The sequence below is a fragment of the Mastigoproctus giganteus genome, chromosome 12 (assembly GCF_048544385.1).
Source record: "Mastigoproctus giganteus isolate SK-2022 chromosome 12, ASM4854438v1, whole genome shotgun sequence".
NCBI classification, from domain to species: domain Eukaryota; kingdom Metazoa; phylum Arthropoda; class Arachnida; order Uropygi; family Thelyphonidae; genus Mastigoproctus; species Mastigoproctus giganteus.
The window spans coordinates 174454119-174472236 of NC_143586.1; the positions used below are offsets into that span (position 1 = coordinate 174454119).

Here is an 18118-nt window from a genome sequence, read left to right on the forward strand (position 1 = left end):
TACACCCATTGATTCCTCGCTTAACGATGAAAAATTAAACTTGCACGTTGTGTACAGTTTCTTAGATTAAAAGACGTTCGTCTTAAAAATTACGATTTTATTACAGTAGCTTTTATCGCTACACTAATAAAAAAAAGTTAACAACAACTTTAACGAGGATTGAAGGACAGAAAATACCCGGCAGGAGTGTTGCGTTGTTTGCTCTTGACAGTAATAAAACTGAAGTTAATTATCTCGCTGCTCTCACCGCGCAGTTTCATCCGATGGAGAATTTCACCTTACAGTTAGAAATGTCAACGCAAGGCGTGTTAACTTGTTTTTTTATTATTAACTAAAACAACGTGTCGAGAGTGAATAGTTTGAGGTGAGGATATGCAAATTAGCTCGTTTGTGGTTTCGAAATTCTGTCACATACCTTGAGAGGAAAGCTCTTTCGCATTCCGACTGCGTAGGCATCGTCAAAAATAGAATCTCCGAGGAGGTGGAGCCCGCATCCGGGATCATTCCCTAGGTAGTAGTTAAGGACAGCTGTGTCGCCTATGAGAACGTCCAGCTCTTCTTTCCTGGAGGCAGACGTGCAAAGAAAGTTTATTTCGGAGGGGACACAACACAAGGACTTTAACAAATGTGTATTCGAGTTAATGAATGAGAAATTCCACACTAAAGCTGTAATTTAAAATTCAACGAGTGGTGAGGTTTTGGGGGAAAATTCAGTCGCTTAATTAAACGTTTAGCGATGGAGCTTCAAAGAAGGGAAAGGAAGAAGCGGACAAATGATAGAAGAAGAATATAAAGATCATAATTTAATCGACTCTACTAAGGCGGGATTCTTACCTCAGTTTCTCCAGTCCTTCGTCGAGCGTGGCCACCTCGTGTCTCTGGATGTGTTGCCAGAGCTCCATGTGCTGAGACAGCACGTATCCTTCGGCAGCACTGTTTTTGGCGGTGCCAGTCTTCTGCTTGAGCAGCTAGAAACAGGCAGGTTATATACAGACTCGACAACTACACTGCGAAACAAAGAAAAGTCAGTCTTATCATAGCACAACACACACATGTTTTGTTAATGACATGAATCTTGTTGTCACCGAAACTAATTTCCCTCCCCCCATGAGGTTCCACGTTGGTGGTGGTTGTGAATCAGAGGAGGAGAAAAAAGTATCATCTCAGATGCGGGACTATTTTTCTTGACATTGGGAGTGCCAGTGTATTTAGCGCCCGTTAAATCAGCTTCTGATTACAATGTGGTCTCGTGAAATTTCGTACAAAACTTTAAAATTTTACAAAGACACGGTTTTCTATTGGGAAACCTTCGAGCGAAATAATTACATTTCAGTAAATCGAAATAAATTATTTAAATACGCAATAGTTAATTATGAGTACCCAATAATACGTAATCGTTATTTAACAATAACATATCGTAGAAAAATAATATGAAATTTTGGGATGTGAATAAGTGAAATTCAAAGAGTACGTTGTAATTCCCGGGTACTCGACTTGGCTGTAAATAAAGCGAGTACAGGATCAGAGACACAATCACACCACCTGCTCCCTCCTGAATTTGAGGGTTCCCAGCTATAAGTCAGTGCAGAAAGCCACGCAATGCCCAATTGCAAGGAAACATGGATCCGTTCATTTGTAAGGCTGCTTACGATAAATCATAGTGGCGTGAATATAGTGGCGCAATATGGTTTCAGATGTCGATACGCCATAAAAACCCAACGAACGAGTAAATTATGTAAGGTTTAAGAAGCAATAGGATAATGCGAACGCAATTAAGAGTTTGCGGCGCCCATTACATTAATTGAAAAAGCTCAATTCTGTCCATGTAGCACACTGGTTACATTGGCTCCCAGTTCTTCCACCTTGGAAGGCCTGGGTTCGCAACCCGTTTTCGATGATGGGAGGAACGTTTTATGGGCTCTTTCACACGCTGGCCGAGTTATTCGGAGGCAAGAGTTCTCATTTTTTTCTAAACATTGGATGAAATGCCCTTTCTGGAGTATTGAATCCCACAATTCAAAAATTATCACAAAATACGTTGTCTGTCGATATACTAACACCTCAAAACAACCGACCAATCGGTATCACAGCAAAATTTAGAAACTTGAAGTCGGTTCTTTTTGAAATTCAAAGCAGCGCGTGCGTGTTGAGTTTTAGTCTAAAATTGTTTGTGGACCTTATAAAAACAAGGCATTTTTTTACGAGGTTACTGTTTCTGTTAAAGCATGCCTTTGAGTGCACTTCTAACAGATACAATTGAATTGTTTCTCACTTGGTTCCCTTGGCATTGAAATTCGTGCGTAGAACAGGGTTATTTTGAGAGAGTTTTGCAAAAAAATATCTTATACAGGAACATATGATCTTCTGTTCTCGAACTTAAGGGTCACTGCTAAATGATGATTGGTGTTCTTAATTAATATTTAATGTTTTCGACTCACTGTACTATTGAGCAGTCGTGTAAAGAAGCGAAGAGATCTGATTCTTCGCTAATGGCACTCTAATTGGTCTCCGCCTCTACTGTGTTAGTTCCAGACTTTTACCTGCTCCACTGCTTAATTGATATCTCCTTTAAATTAAGAAATCGAGTTTTTCGTTTGTCTTAACGCTCGGTGGATGTTTTCAGATAATTGTTTGCGCAGTTATCTTTGAATACCGACTCACTCCTCTGTTTGCTTGCAGATTTTTATTCAGATTGAAACTTAAGTGGGCTTGAGGGGAGACGGAGTGAACAGAGATCGAATTATACTGGCATTGATTGATAATTGCGAATATATGATAGCTGATCAGCGAAGAAAAACTAGGGACAGAGCAACTATTCAAAAGTAGAGTATCCAATTCATTTAAATGTACTCTCGGGATAAATTTTAAAATTCAAAAATTTAGGTAAACAAACGACCTACTATTATTTAAAATGCATTCAGGAAATTTCATTTTAAGATTAAATTGCAAACCCGCCTCCTTTTCATACGATTTTTATAACTATATCCAACCATAACCTGGTTAATTAAATGATCCCATCTAATATGAAATCATCTCAGATTGTACCACCTTTGGAAAGACTACCACAAGTTACTGATCCCTGAAATGAATTACAAACACATCGTAACTTGTCTTATTTAACAAGACGCCAAATAATTTATTCATAATCCGTACAAATAACCCTCACATACGCTGAACAAAAAGTGATAGAGAATGTGAGACCAAAATTCAAACCAAAATGAAGCTGTCTTAATTAACTGGTGAATTCTGTTGCGATTCATGTAGTTAGTTAAAATAGGTAATTAAAACACAGGTAGCAAGCGGGTGATGGGGAAAAAAAGTTCACCACTGTTTACTCGAAAGAATATTTTGAAGAGAAGGTGATCAAAATTTCTCCTTTGAATTTGAACCTTCCTAAACCAAATTGAGCGTTAACATCGTTAGTAAAAATTCCTCTTATTAATTCACCTGCCTCAGTTTTTATGGTCCAAACTTTCCTTTCATTCCGATATTTCTTCTGGCAAATTTCCTCATTTGTTCTGCCCCCTTCTGAAACGTCACCCTGATCGAAAAATGATCATTCTTTCTGAACATAGCTACAGCCAAACATCAGAGCATTAGAAATCCTAAATTCCCTCATAGAATACTTGCAAAACACGTTTATTCAAAATTATATACTTTGTATTAATAATTTTGCATATTTATGCTCATGTTAATTTGTAAATTAAGTTGAAAATGTCTGCGTAGCTAATGAACTCAACTATAAAGAAATCTTCTCACATGAAAGAGAGGAAGTTTTTGATTCTTATCTCAGCTAAGGTCATCCCTACAATTTGCTTCGTAAAAATAGCGTGAAATATTTTGGATTTCAATAAGAGATCATCTCCAAACGAGTAGAGGACCAAGGTTGTCTAGTTCATCTCTCAGAACAACTTTGGAATATACAGCATACTGATAAAAACACACGAGTTATACAAAATCAAATTAACATTTAACCTCATAATTAAAATGAAATAATTTTGAATTCCAAATCAAATATGATCCCGAATAGTGATTATCTAGGTATTATCGCCCTCGTGGGTAGAATCAACTGTAGAATCTCCGTCCTCTCCACACCGGATGGAAAAGACCTGAGTTCGAATTCAGTCATTGACGTGAAGAATTTTTATGGGATTTTTTCAGAAAGCGGCCGAGTTAGCCGGTCTCACTCGAAGGTAGCATGATTTTTTCTCCCGGAAAGTATAATATGGTCACTGGAATAATTGGAGACAGGTCTAAAGGTAAAAACAACGAATAGAATCAAAGAATGGAAGTACCATCTGGCAACCACTTTCTAAAGGACACCCACGAGCACAAGCTCAATGCCTAATCCAGTTCCATCTCGAGAATACCGATCAAACAAGATATATTTGCGAAAAGTAACAACCGATACACTGATGCGATTCCTCCGGTGCTGATGCATCAACTTGAACTGGGAAACTTTGAACTGTAATTGATTTCGCAATGCTTATGCACTGTCCAGAAGCTTTCGAATGATTTATGAGTCCATGCATCGATATATATAATAATTCTGATATTTCTCGATTGTATACTTTCATTTCCGAAATGAAATCATTTTATCGAGATTAAATGGCTTTATGAAAACGAACGATATTTCTTTATCGGTGAGCTTTCCCGCGTGCTAATTAAAACATCGCCAGCGCTAATATTGATTTCCGTTTCTGCATCAGCAAGAAGGATTATCGCATCTCGTTTAACTTTCAAGATACTGTTCATTGCAATAAGAGCTTCCAAGAAGAAACCTCCGAGACATAAACTGGGATCAACTTTTTTTCTCTCAGAAAATAATACCAGTATATAACCCTTTTACCAAACTAATCGGAGTACGAAAATAAAACAACAAAAGAGTTCAGAGTAAAGGTGACGGACTTACGGTCCACTTACACTGTCGTCATGGAAGTCGTCTACTCGCAGATGGAAGAACAATCCTGCAAAGAGGGCGGCGATGTTGGCAGTGTAGCTGGCCAGGAATATGACACTGAAGCACCCCCAGATGTTGATTAGCACCTTGTTAGGCCAGGACTTGGGGGCCTTGAAGGCGACTAGGTGACTGAATAAAAGCGACCACATTACCCAAAGGGCGGAAGCAAGGCTGAAGTTTTTAGTCCGCTGTCGCCCCCATGGATTCAGACCGAAGGGGCTAAACCACTCGTACATGGCAGCGGCGACGGCAGTGGCACTGAGGGCAGCGAAGATGGCAACCCACAGCTGGACGCTGAACGGTACCAAGAACGCTGAAAGAGGCACCTCGCGATACTGGGAGTAGGTGAGGCACGAGACTCCGGAATGGAAATAAGGGACGGAAAAGTCGATCACTTTGGACCTGGAACTTGTCATGCTGAAGGCCGAAAACGTTAAGTGGGCAGCGCCGCTCATGAGGTCGGCAGTTATTCCGCTCCATCTGTTTCCACGCTTGATGCCGAAATAACCATCGGCTACGAGGTAAAGGTCAATATCAAAATAAAGATTACGAGCAATGGTTACCATGAGGTCGATGGAAATACCTGCGCAGCACGACACGTTGTAAGTTATCCCTTCGAAGCGTCCAGCGGCGTAGTCGGCGAAGATGGTCACGATCTCTTCCTTGACACTAGTGTTCACACGAAGGCACGGGATCCCCAGAAGACAGCTACCGTTCTCCACTCTCGTGGAAGGCTTGACGAAAGGAGGTGCGTACGCAGTCACTACACGAAACCTTTGGCGCCCACGAGCGCGGAACAATCCTCGCTTGGGACCTAACCAGAGGACCGTTTCCATCACTACCCTGGAACCAGTGACGTTGCCGATCACCTTCAACGTGTTGTTGCCTTCCGAATTCTGAACGAGGTTGAAGATCTCGAACACCGGAGGACTGAGTCCCTCTCTGGACACGGGCCGCTCCCTCACCAGCTGCTGTCTCACTACGCTGCAAAGAGAAGGGAACACTGTAAGGGTTGGGGCAACAAGGGTTCGTGGTAAATGCGCAGCAGGCGGCGTGCTAGACCGCGGCAACTGCGACGAGTTCATTCGCGATGTTTATTTAACGAGGTGTCCGCGAGCAAACACCGTAACCATAACAACCGTTTGTATTTGCATAAGCGGGAAGGCAGTTTATTTACTCGCTGACACGCTTTTTTTTTGGGCCCTGAAGGATAAAGTGGCGGAAAATTGATTCCACCGGTTGGGTGTCCGAGCCCAGAATTCGGCGCATGCACAGCCAGCCCACAAGCAATTAGCTGAGCGGTACAACAGCAGTTCAGGTAACGTTGCAATCGATATTTTCTTCCTGTCGCGATCTTTTTGAACATGATGCTGAAACGGGCTTACGTGGCTTTTCCTTTTGCGCGCGCTACAAACTGTAATTATTGCTTCTGACTTTTCCTTTTTTGGAATTTGAATTTCAAATTGACTCTAAGCTTAAAGAAACAGCTAAAACTCTGTACACTTATTATTATTATTATTAAATCCGTTTATTATTATCGCAAGTGATTGCTCTCACCCCTTTTACACAGCCGACCGGCTAGAAGGGTGTACACAAATGCAGGAACAGCAATTTTTACAATACAGTATTTACAAAACATGTTTAGAAAAGTGCAATTATTTACAATATTTACAGAATGTAATTATCGACAACATTAGAAGAGGTAATCATTCACGCTATCATTTAACAGTTGAACGTAATGTTTATGATTAATTTCAAATAATGAGATTGTCTTAATTAATTAATCCTGTATTTCGTTTCCATAATTATAAATCCATAAAAATAAACGCCATTGTAAATGTACAGCGTTCGCATAGGAGGGTATGCAACGTGAAACATCTGTGCCAAAATCATTCAAAGTAGAAGCACTCATCGCAAACCTAAATAGCAAATTGTATCGCTTTCGAAAAGGTTCTTTAGAATACACACCCGGTGACACACAAAATGCTGCCTTGTTTTCTGTGGCAGAGACCTCGTGGATAGCACAGTCGGTACAATCGCCTTCCCTCCCGCACACCGGGTGGAAAAGACCGATCATGGGAGGAATTATTTTGGGTCTTTTTCGCATCGTGGTTGGTTTGTCGATCTCAGGAGAGGGTAGCGTGGTTTTTTCTCCCGGAAACTCAACTCTGTTTCTGGTCCAGCAAACAGAAAATCGATCTCAGAATACACGCAATTTACAGACACAATTGCGTGATCGAAATCTAAGGGTAAAGCATTCGATATTTTCTTCTTCTGAACATCTCTGTTCAGAAGAAGAAGAAGAAGAAGATGACTTCTCTTGTCATCATACTCTTTCTGTTGCTATTAGCTACCGCTCGAACTGCTAAAATATTAGCCATTCAGGGAGGTACGTAGTTCACCTCACTGCTCGCCAACACGCTAACAAAACGTCCTGAGGTCCAATCGATCACTTTTCATTATGACCTCCTGGTTTCTCTGTCCCATTAAAAAATGTAAAAATTCTGATTTTTATTTTTCCTCATATACACCTCAAAATCCATCCCTCCTGAAACGTCAAATTTCCATCGTTCGAACTCGCTTCGTAATCTCTCTTCGTATTAACTTTTCTATTCTTTCCAGACGAGTCGCTCGTCTTTAGACCTATTCAAAGGGCTCAACTTTTTCCTTTAGATGCGGCTTTCATATCACTTTGCTGTTCTCAGTTCTTCCTGTTTCAAGATAAAATCCAAGTTGAATATAGTGAAAACAATATCAATCCACGAGAAAATCCTATCAGTTATGAACAATGCAGGTTGGTGGCAACGGTGTACTAGTGTAGTGTGGGGAGTGTTTTCTTGGTGCTCTATTGACCCTCTTGATAGCGGAGCAACATTTGGATGCCACAGGTTAGTTAATTTTTTTTCCTACAAGACGCATCTTTCATGGCTGCAGTGTGTCTGTCTTCGAATGGCTAAACTACAGCCATGAACACCGATACTTACAACAGGAACAAACACAAGGCCAAAAGTGTACAGAATTGGTTCCATGAACATGAGTGAATTTAGTCCAGTGCAACGGCCGCCCCAGTCACTAGATCTCCCAGTTGAAACCCTGTGGAACGAGTGTTTCGGAGATCTGTAATTTATCCGATTTGAACAACTGTGTGAAGCAATTGAATTAACACGGACTAGTCACTGTGGCACGCACGCTTTCAACCCTTTATCGAGTCCGTGGCACAATGAATGCACACTATTCTGAGGACTAAAGCCGGGACCTTCTGGTTGTTAGGTAGGTAGGTAAAATGCTGGGTCGCCCTCTCTCTCTCTCTCTCTCTCTCTTATGCTGCCTTCGTCTGTTCCATCAAGCTTGGTAATCCGTTTTAATCATCTTGACATTCTCCATGTCCGGTACTTTCTAAATGAAATGAATGGAATCATGGCTTCCATGATGCATGCCGTGAAAGTGTTACCCATAGCTCAACCGTACTTTCTCTTTTGTATATTTTGTTTTAACACGTTGGCAGAGTCCAGTAAGCTCCTTAGACCACCACAATAATCCAGTTTCTCGGATTATTGTGGTCTAAGTAAATTGTCGCTTGATTACCAAAATTTAATTTTTCATTGTCCACTTAGGATGTTGTGATCGCTCGTCGCTGATGATTCCTCTACCACCATATAAATAACATTAACTATGAATAGTTCAAGGATTTGAGCTGTTTCTCGTACTCTCTTTTTTTCTCTCTCTGACACGGTGATACTAATAACAACCATCAAACTGATTCAAAAATGTATCCTCATACTGCGTTTCCGGTTCACAATATCCCATCTTTGACTGACTGTAAATCCTCCATTTTGCACTAATAATCATACACCACGCAGCCTCGCTGCTCTCTTGAGATTGCTCGAAATCAGGATACGGTGTTGTCACGTTAAATTGTAACCTTTTCAAAGGGAAAAAATTGTGTTACTGTTTGCTTAAATTGTGCACCACATAGTTTCAGTTCGTGTTATTATAGAGCAGCCCTCTATAACAACATGCGCTGGTCTTGGTTTAACTAATATTTCACCAATTTCCCAGATTCATTTGATCCATTGGAAACTACAGCAGTTGTAACGAAGTGGGCAGCTGTAAATTCACGCTGGAAGCGCTCATTAAACTGCTAAACATGGAAGAGCATCTCGTGAATTGAACTTTGCACCTCGGTTAGCACACGCCAATTACGCATTGCTCCGAGTTGCTTTCCAAATTAAATGTTAGCGCTTCTCCATTTGACATCCACTCTCGTATTAAGACCGGATCAATTCAGGACCAATTTAATATAATAATAGGCTAGATTTTGTTATGGTCCAGCTGGATTTAGCCATTTTGTATGAAAAAAAATTGTGGTGCTTTAGCGGACGTTTTGGACAGACAAATTCTTCCAATTGTCGGTTGTAACGATGGTTGTAATTCACGTAAGACAATTCATCTCGAAAGTGAAATGAAGATTTGTCACTCTTAACAGTTCTTTGTTCAAGGAACTGCTCGCTACATTTCTTATACTGTTTTGAGGTGTTTTAATTTCGCGTTACTTTCGTGCTTCTATACCACAGCACGATGCATTGTACAGACAAACAAATACACTGATCTTTGAGTACAGATTAGTTTCTTTCGGTACACCAATTGGTGAGGTTGACCAATCACACCTACCATACAGAGACCGCTTATTTTTGGAGTATCAAAACCTCTCTGACCATTCTGTTATCCAGAATGGTGTAGAATCCATCCAGAATCCATCTAGGCGTTAACTGTCTGACAGGACCCATAAGGGATGTAAATGACCTTATCTCACTTGTGAGGAAGACACATAAGCGAGGCAAGTCACCCACGCAAAAGAATAAAAATATTCCGTTTGTTCCCATTGGTTACCGTGCGAGGTACTCTTCTCGGCTCTCGCCATTTTAACCTCCCAACTTCACCCTGCACTGGTGACCCTAGTACATTTTCACGCCCATCGGGATTTACCACGATTACTTCTTTCTTTCATTATTTGCAAGAACCGATTACGCTGTGGATACATCGAAAGCTTTTTCACCTTACTCGTTTTCTTTTCCTCGCTTTATTTTTAATTAAAATTCTTCTGGAATTCTGGCACATTGCTACCAAGAGCGAGGACAATGGACGTGCAATTAGGATAAACTTTTATCTTCACGCAAACAGCGGGAAACTTGGGAACGAGAACATCCCTCGTATACAGTGAAACAGTGGCACCTATCTTGAAGCATTGAGGTCGTAGCGCTTAGATTGCTCTCAGGCACGCACAGCTTCTTAGTTTGCGGCAAGGCAGAATTTAAAATTGGTACTTAATGTAATTGGTTGTTTCCTTCTAATGAATGTAAATCGAAAGAAAAAAAAATCGTGCGTTTAGTGATGATTTCTTCGTTGTCAGTTGGTTTACTTTGTCAATAAGAATGGCAGAGAATGAATTCTAACTTAAATATTCAAAAGAATACGATTTTGTGGTGCCTACTTGATCTTCAAGTAATGCTTGGTCGAATGCTGGAGTAGAGTTGCCCACATTAAGGACAGAAGATCCGTAATAAAGATACTAGTGATCGTGCACGTATGAACTCACAGCGTTTCTATTACACGGATAATAATCCTGTAAAAATAGAAATCGGAGAAAAAATGAAATTATTTAACCTTTGAACCAAACATTTTTTTCTCAAATTTCATCCCAACCAACTCTCTCGCTTCCATCTCTACTTCTCAACGTCAGTCCGGGAGAAACTCAAGGTACATTGTCCATTATGGAAAGCTTGTAATAGAAAATTTGAGAGGTTTAAAATTTGCTAACCAATTAGCAAAGACCAGTTGAGGACCCATCTTTGTTAATATCGATGGTGTTTGATTACGGGTAGGCTGACAGTGGATGGTACACGAATAGGGACATAGCATCGAGCTATTATAAGTTTGCTGGAGATGAGGAGTGAATGGCTGGGATCTGACAGCGAAGAGTATGAGTTCCAAGGTACAAATATATTAAATTAAGCAGCGAGCGCGCGCTAGTTGACTGGTCGAATCTCAATAAACGTGAAAAACAGGCCTTTCAAACTGGCCGTAAACACTCGGTAGTTGCACGTGCTGTTTAATGAGGCACTAAAGGAAGGCCGTATCGTTGCATGCGCGACTACGGATCATTAAAAGTGCCGAGAGGTCGCCCTCGTTGAACTCGGTGACTGTGCGAGACTGGCACTGCCATAAATTCTAAATATTGTGCCCGATACGACCCGACCAAGAGCACCTTAAAGTAGAGATTATTTCATTCAGACTGCCAGAGTGACTACTTTATTTCGAGAGCGAGAAGCTGCTGCCAGGAGCAGAAACGGTTTCTGCGAACAAAGATGAGACAACAGTAGCAACATGGAACTGTTTCCTTTATAATGAAAGATCTTTCTAAAATGATTTCCAGAGCCCGAAAAAGGCGCTCAGCCTGTCACCTTTGGTTTTACAATAACTGTCGTGCTGTTGGTTCATGTGTGAATCCACTATGGTTGCTAAAAGTACATCTACTTCCGAAGAATGATGTACATGTCTGTCTACAGAGGATTGGTAGTTGCCCTCTTTGCAGACTCGTCAATTCGTGTTGATTGTTGCTGAAATTTGTCAGCTGCCAGTAAGATTTCTCTCATCGTTTCCAAGAATGTCGAGAAAGGAATGTTTTGTGTTGATTTTGATGTCGGTGTTCTGAGAGTCTTCTGTCGAAAATCATGGACTTGCAGAGCGACGTTCTACTAAAAGAAAATTTCACTTTTCTTTCTTTTTTTATTATTGAATTTACATGTGCACTGTGAGTTACGGAATCCATTAATAAACATAAAAAGAACACCGAAGAGTTGGAGCCACAATTAACGAATACTAAGCTCCATATGTCCACATATAAATTGGTCTGTAATTTTAGCCTCGTGCATCTAAGGAATTTAAGCCTGGCTATGTCATAAATATGGAGTCAGTGCTTTCAGTGGAGCGCACGTTATAAGTGTCTGAGAAGCCTTCCTTAAGAAAACGGATGGTCCTCTCTGTCTTTTTTTTCTCTCTCAGAAATATTGGCGAAACTTATCTTTTGGAGGAGTATCAGGCCTGTCTGTTTTCGAACCGTATGAAAAGCATAAATTTATTGTAATTCACTCAACCGATCAATGTTTCTAACTCCTATGCCGTCTCTCAGGAGACACAGAGATGACGATAATAATATATTTAAACAAAAATGTTTATTTCGGAAGAAGAGAAGACACATCAGGCAATTGTAGCTCCATAAATGTACGAATAATATTTTGGCTATTCGGTTTGGGTCGTCAACCCACTCTTGGTCGATGACCCAAATTGAATAAACTGTTCTCAATCCTGGACAGTAGAATTCTGTCCAGAAAGACGAAGTTCTCACGTTGCTGCTCGATTTCTAGGTCAGCTTCTCGCGTGTCTGCGCTATGTTGTATTACAGTAGATCTCTGTGAGGATTTTCATTCTGTAGTGCTGAAAGCAGATTTTGTTAAGATCAGTTTCTAACTGTTGCAGCAGTTGATGGATTGTCGGAGGGCATGAGATGTTGCTACTTTAGATTCTGCGAATACAGTGTCGTGGGCTCTTCTTCTCTACCTGATGCAGACTATTGTGTTATTATTATCAGGAGCATCCAATATGTGTGTGTGGGGGGGGGTTACGATATTTTGTTTAACTATGTCTTCATAGTGTGATGACCGGGTTCGAGCGCAGTACAACCTTGGAGATCGTCAAGGGCTTCCTTGTGGCCCAGTTCAATCATTTCTGGTATCAGAATTCTAAACCAAAATGGTTTTTTTAAGATGCGAGGGACATGACTAAATTACCGATGCGTACATGATGGAGGAAGTACATTTCTCAACACGCTGATCTTATTCGTATTACAAAACGCGGTTAGCTCTTGCCTGATGGCCCACATGGCAGCGAAATATTTGTTTATAGCGGTTTATAGAAATATTTGTTTGTGGTCTTTCGAGTTTCCTGAAGTGCTGGAGGGAAGTGAGGGTTTTGGGCCCACGTTCTAAGTATAGTAATGTTTTGATCCCGATTATTTATTGGTTCTCTTTTATAAAATATTAATGAATAACAGAGCAGAGTGCATTTCTTTTTCACATTATACAAGCGAGTGACAAATTGCCCTCGTGTAGGCGTAATTCGTTCTAAAACCACATATTCGAAGCTTTCCATTCATTATCTTAGGCTAATACGCGTATTAAGTAAAATGCAAATCATATAATTTATCTTTCACAATCTCTCTCTTTTATCAAATCGGGAAATTAAACATCAGAAGAGCAAAAAACTGATTAATTATCTGTGGTTACCCCGTAATCTCAGTTACCTTACACTGCCACTACGGCGCACGCGAAGCTCTAAAAGAAACGAGGCTGCTTTGTTTTATATTCGCAAAAAGCTGTCTGGATTAAATATGCGCGGTGTTGATGATGATAAAGATTCCGGATTTTTTTCTTCCTGGCCAGATGCCAGCCCTGGTTCGTCATTGGATGCGTTTGCTAATCTTCCCTCAGCATCGTGTCTACCAGTGTTCTTCCAAAGACGAACCAACATTTCAGGAGAGCATCGTCAGGTTTTTGATGAAATCCAACGAATGTACCATGGACATTTTCGAAAAGCTGAAGCATCTTTGGGGGAAAGCGCATTTTGATTTAAATTAAAAAGCAATAAAAACTCTCAAAGTAAAAGAAAATTCACCGAAAAATAACTAATCTATATATTACTGCGTTCTCTCCAAATTAAAGATCGCTAAACTTGGGAATTTATGACCAGCATTCTTTCATTATACAAGCTTTTATAAATGTATAAAACATCAAAATATTTCTTAAAAATACCATAATTCACCAAAAGATTTGCTTCTGGCTGAAGAGAAAACTATTGGTTAAAGGAATACAGATTATATCTTTTGGAATTTCAAACATCTGTTAGAGGAATATTTCTTACAACCTCAACAGTTTTATTTTCTTACCTATATAAGGCTTTCGACAGCGTTCTTCTCTTCTCACTGGGTTCGTCACTGCAGTTGACTCCAGTCTGGTTCCTGTACATCGTCAGGAGGTTCTTATCCAAGTCCTTGATGGCTTCGTTCACTATTTCCAATACTGATCTCACACTCTGCCGGGTGGCTTGCGACGTCTTCAGACGAACTACCATCACGCCTGTAGGATACCGATTCAGGTAGCGAAGGTCGGCCGCTTTCTCCAGGAGGATCCAAATCCATTCGCCATTCAGAAGGTTTAACTTCTCGGCTTCGCGAAATACTTCAACAGCGGTTTCGCCTTCGCAGTAGAGCACCACCACGCGTCTCTGGCTGTCGCTCACTTTACTCACCTTGTCGAAAACATCTTTGCGGGAGTCGGGCAACGTGGAAACGGTAATCCAGGGAGGACCTGTGGATAGCGATAGCAAACGGTGACCAATGGTGACTGCAAAGCGGGTGTCATCGGCGAGGAGAATGACGTGCACCCAGTTGTTCGTTCGGAGGAAATAAAAAATGGCGTCGGCGAGGTCGGAGGGTGAAGGGTCAAGGCTCATATACCAGGGGTTGACTTCCTGAAAGAGAAAGAATCCCTGAGCACGAACCTGCAACTGATTTGAAAATATTATTTAATGAAGAATATTTAATTTTAGCTTAATCAGACTATCGTGTCTTGGTAGATCATCTTAAGAAATTTAAGAAGAGTGCTACTAATATCAATAGATTTCGGTAATCAATTAAAGAAAAGAAATAATTAACTGCAAGAAATTACAAGGCGGAATTTCTTACATCCACGCATTGCGTCCATTTTTGTAAAAACATATTGGACAAAATGCGATAGAAAACTGCAAACTGTATGTACTGTATTCTGAATTCTGGTACGAAGTTGTGATTTTGTTCTGGATGTTTCTGGATGCTGCTACGCAACGATCCGAAACCATTAATAACAAAGGCATTAATGGTGTCGGGTCAAAGGCGCAAAAATTCGCCTTCCAGCTTCATCCTGTTTAATAAACTTAAATTTATAAATATACTCAAACACATACACTTTCAGATGGTGATAAGAGAGGGAGGGAAGGAGAGAGCTATAGACAGATACTAACTGTATATCCGATGCACGAGGCACTTTCTTAAAAACCGAATTAACGTTCAAGCAAAGAAAAGGTGGCCCTCAGTTATGATCGGATTTCTAGTGCGCCTCTAAGCTAGATTTATCGCGGATTATTATTTATTTTTCGATCAACGTACTGCTCCTCTCCTCACGCGGCAGGGCTGGAATGTGGATGGAAGAGATCCCGGGAGCTAAAGGAGCAAAATGAAGAATAATACGAACATCATCCCCCCTTGGTGTTCTTCGAAGACTACGCCTGATCGATATGAAAACACCGGAGAAACCACTTCTGTCAAATGACAAAGGGCTAGCATCACTAATCCATAAGTAACACTCCGGTTCCTTGTTGTGCATTCAACAAGTAATTGGCAAGATTCATCCAGAATCTTGCCAGAATCTCTTCTTCATCCAGAAAGATTTAGAAAGGTTGACAAAACCAGATGCACAAATATTGTCTTCATTTTCATCATATTTAACGACAAAAAACAAATGTCTGTTCTCCTAAATCGTTCAGGGAATATTCTTGTAAAAACCTAGAGCTAAACATCCTGAACAGCTACTAAAAGCTCCATTAAACATTCCACACAAAATCCTGACGTCGCGCAATGAGGAGGAATTTTTTTTCAAGCTATGAGAGAGAGACACGCATATGCTGTTTAGTTTTCTTGCTACCATCTCGGACATGTACTCCCAAACATGTCTGAGATGGAAGCATGAATTCAGTTAGTAGCAACATGATATCATATGCAGCAACGTTGGCAAAGAAACGTGGTCCCCGTCACCTGTGTAGTCCATACCTCTGACTTTGTGTGGAGCTGTTACAACCTTTATTTGGCACATTATGGCCTTCAGTTGCCCTTACGCCATGAAGCTCTTAACAACAATATCCTGTTTTCTCTGGAAAGAGCAAACGGACATGATAGTCCTAACTCAAATGAGTCTTTTGCTCTACAAGAAGGTACCTTCCGAGCGCATAACATTTTGACAAAACAGGTAATGCAGTTGGGGTTGATTGTAACATTGTTTCACCACCAAGAGGTTGAAAGTCCCCAAGGTAAACTGGATGATCTGATCGCGCAGTTACCACAACCTTTCTGGCAGAGAGAAAATTCTGCCAAGCCTTGACATTCTGCCAAGGCTTGGCAGATAGGAACCATCTGAATCTGTACTTCATTTCTTCTTCTTCTTCCTCCTTCTATGTCCTGTTTTACTTTTAAACTAATGCCTTTTTTTTCACTTTGCATATTTTACACTACTGTGTTGCTTTTAACTTCAGTATGCTGGATAGATTTGTACTAGGATGCCTGAGGAATATGGCAGATTCCTGACCCGGCTCCAGCTGCAAGGGATGGAAACGAGCTCGTGACGGCTTGCTGCGGTGTGCTAGGCTAAGTGGCCAACTACTCAACGCAACCCAATATTACACTACGGTAGTCTGCGAGGGTAGCACAGTGGTATCTTCACCGTCCTCCCCACACCACCCGGTGGAAAAGGCCAAGGTTCGAATCCTTGGTCACCCGTATTTATTATTTATAGTTTTCTTATATTTATTATTTATAATAAATATAAGATATTGGTATTTATTATTTATAGTTTTCTTATACTGCAAAATTTGCTGTTTTTGCTACTCACGGCTGACCAGAGATACCTATCGCTTCCGGCTACAGGTCAAGGTCAGGCAAATGCGCTGTGGGTTTGTACTTGCGGTCAAGTGACCATGGCAACACACGTCGTTTACTGCCTCCTAGCAATTATCCACGCCTCGGACAAGCGGATTTCTACATCCAACAGTAACAAGTCTAGCCAACTAAAATAAGCCGTAATTTTTGACTTATTTTGTATCTGATCGGTAAACGTATCACTTGGAATACGATACGTAGTTAAGGCAACTACTAAACACAATTGTAAACTCTTTTCCAGCCCACTACTCGTAATCCTTTTATCTGCGCCTAAAATCTGAAAATGCCTTTAAAGCAAGATCACCCAAATAATGAAAGCTGTGTAATTTGTGGAATTGTTCCGGACGTAGCTATAAAATGTACTTCCTGTCTCAAGACATACGGAAGCGAATGTCTCGCGTTGGACCTAAAGAGGCTCGGAAAGCAGCGACGGAAAGTTTGGCAGTGTCCCCCCTGTAAGGGAGAAAATTATATGCATTCACTCGGAACAACTGGTGAAACTTTTAACGACGTTAACCAAATTTCGGATTCACCTGAGCACAGGACCCAACCCGAACCTGAGGTAGACACGGAAAAATTGACATCGCCAGATGCACATGTGGAATTGACACCCGACTCATTACAGGAAGAACAAAATGACCATTCAGATCTCATCATGCAAAAATCTAGTAGCTCCCAACAGGATAACACCCTATCAACAGAGATCTCCGCAATAATTAATCAAACATCACTCGAACACAGTCCACTCCTGGTCTCGCTCCTCACAAATATTGAGACAACTCTATGTATAAAGCTGTCGCCAATTCATAATATCCTCGCAGACCTACTGCTAGAAAACAAGCGACTACGAGAACACAATGAATGCATACACAAAACATTGGAGGTGTTGCGGAAAAATTTTGAGGACCTGAAGCAATCGGTTTGTGATCTTGCTGTTCAAACTAACCATCATGAGCAGCAGCCTCCGGACGAACACTTTCACGCGAAACCGAGAGCTCCTACCCAAACCACCCCATCTTTATTACCACTTGACCCCTCTCCAGCCCCCATTCTTACAACATGTGAGTCTGAAGTTGTGCGCCCTGAACGTAGCACTAGACCAGTATATATTGAAATCACAGCAGATGCCAACGGATACTCAGGAAATACTGCCTCACAGAAGACCCAAAGAATTCATCAGGAGCAGAATCGGCCAAATCGCACCTATTCGCGATCACAAAACTCACATATGGGGTCCTCGCGCTCAAAACCGGATAATGCTTTGGCTGCTGAAGTACATCGCAATTGTAGTTCCGCTTCAAACAACGTGAGAGGTAACCATTATGCAGGGACTACGATTGCATCTAATGTAAAGACCC

General features: G+C 41.0%; 1 protein-coding gene across 1 annotated transcript in view; it reads right to left on the bottom strand.

The window, feature by feature from the left end:
• LOC150077610 (glutamate receptor ionotropic, NMDA 1-like) overlaps positions 1 to 18118 on the bottom strand; it is a 261828-nt gene that overhangs the window by 29855 nt on the left and 213855 nt on the right. Inside the window, exons 2-5 of the mRNA XM_090385958.1 lie at positions 14105 to 14545; positions 4924 to 5829; positions 835 to 968; positions 416 to 563 (exon numbers count right to left, since the gene is read on the bottom strand). Of these exons, the coding sequence (XP_090242084.1) occupies positions 416 to 563; positions 835 to 968; positions 4924 to 5829; positions 14105 to 14545 (1629 nt within the window). The remainder of the gene's footprint in view (positions 1 to 415; positions 564 to 834; positions 969 to 4923; positions 5830 to 14104; positions 14546 to 18118) is intronic.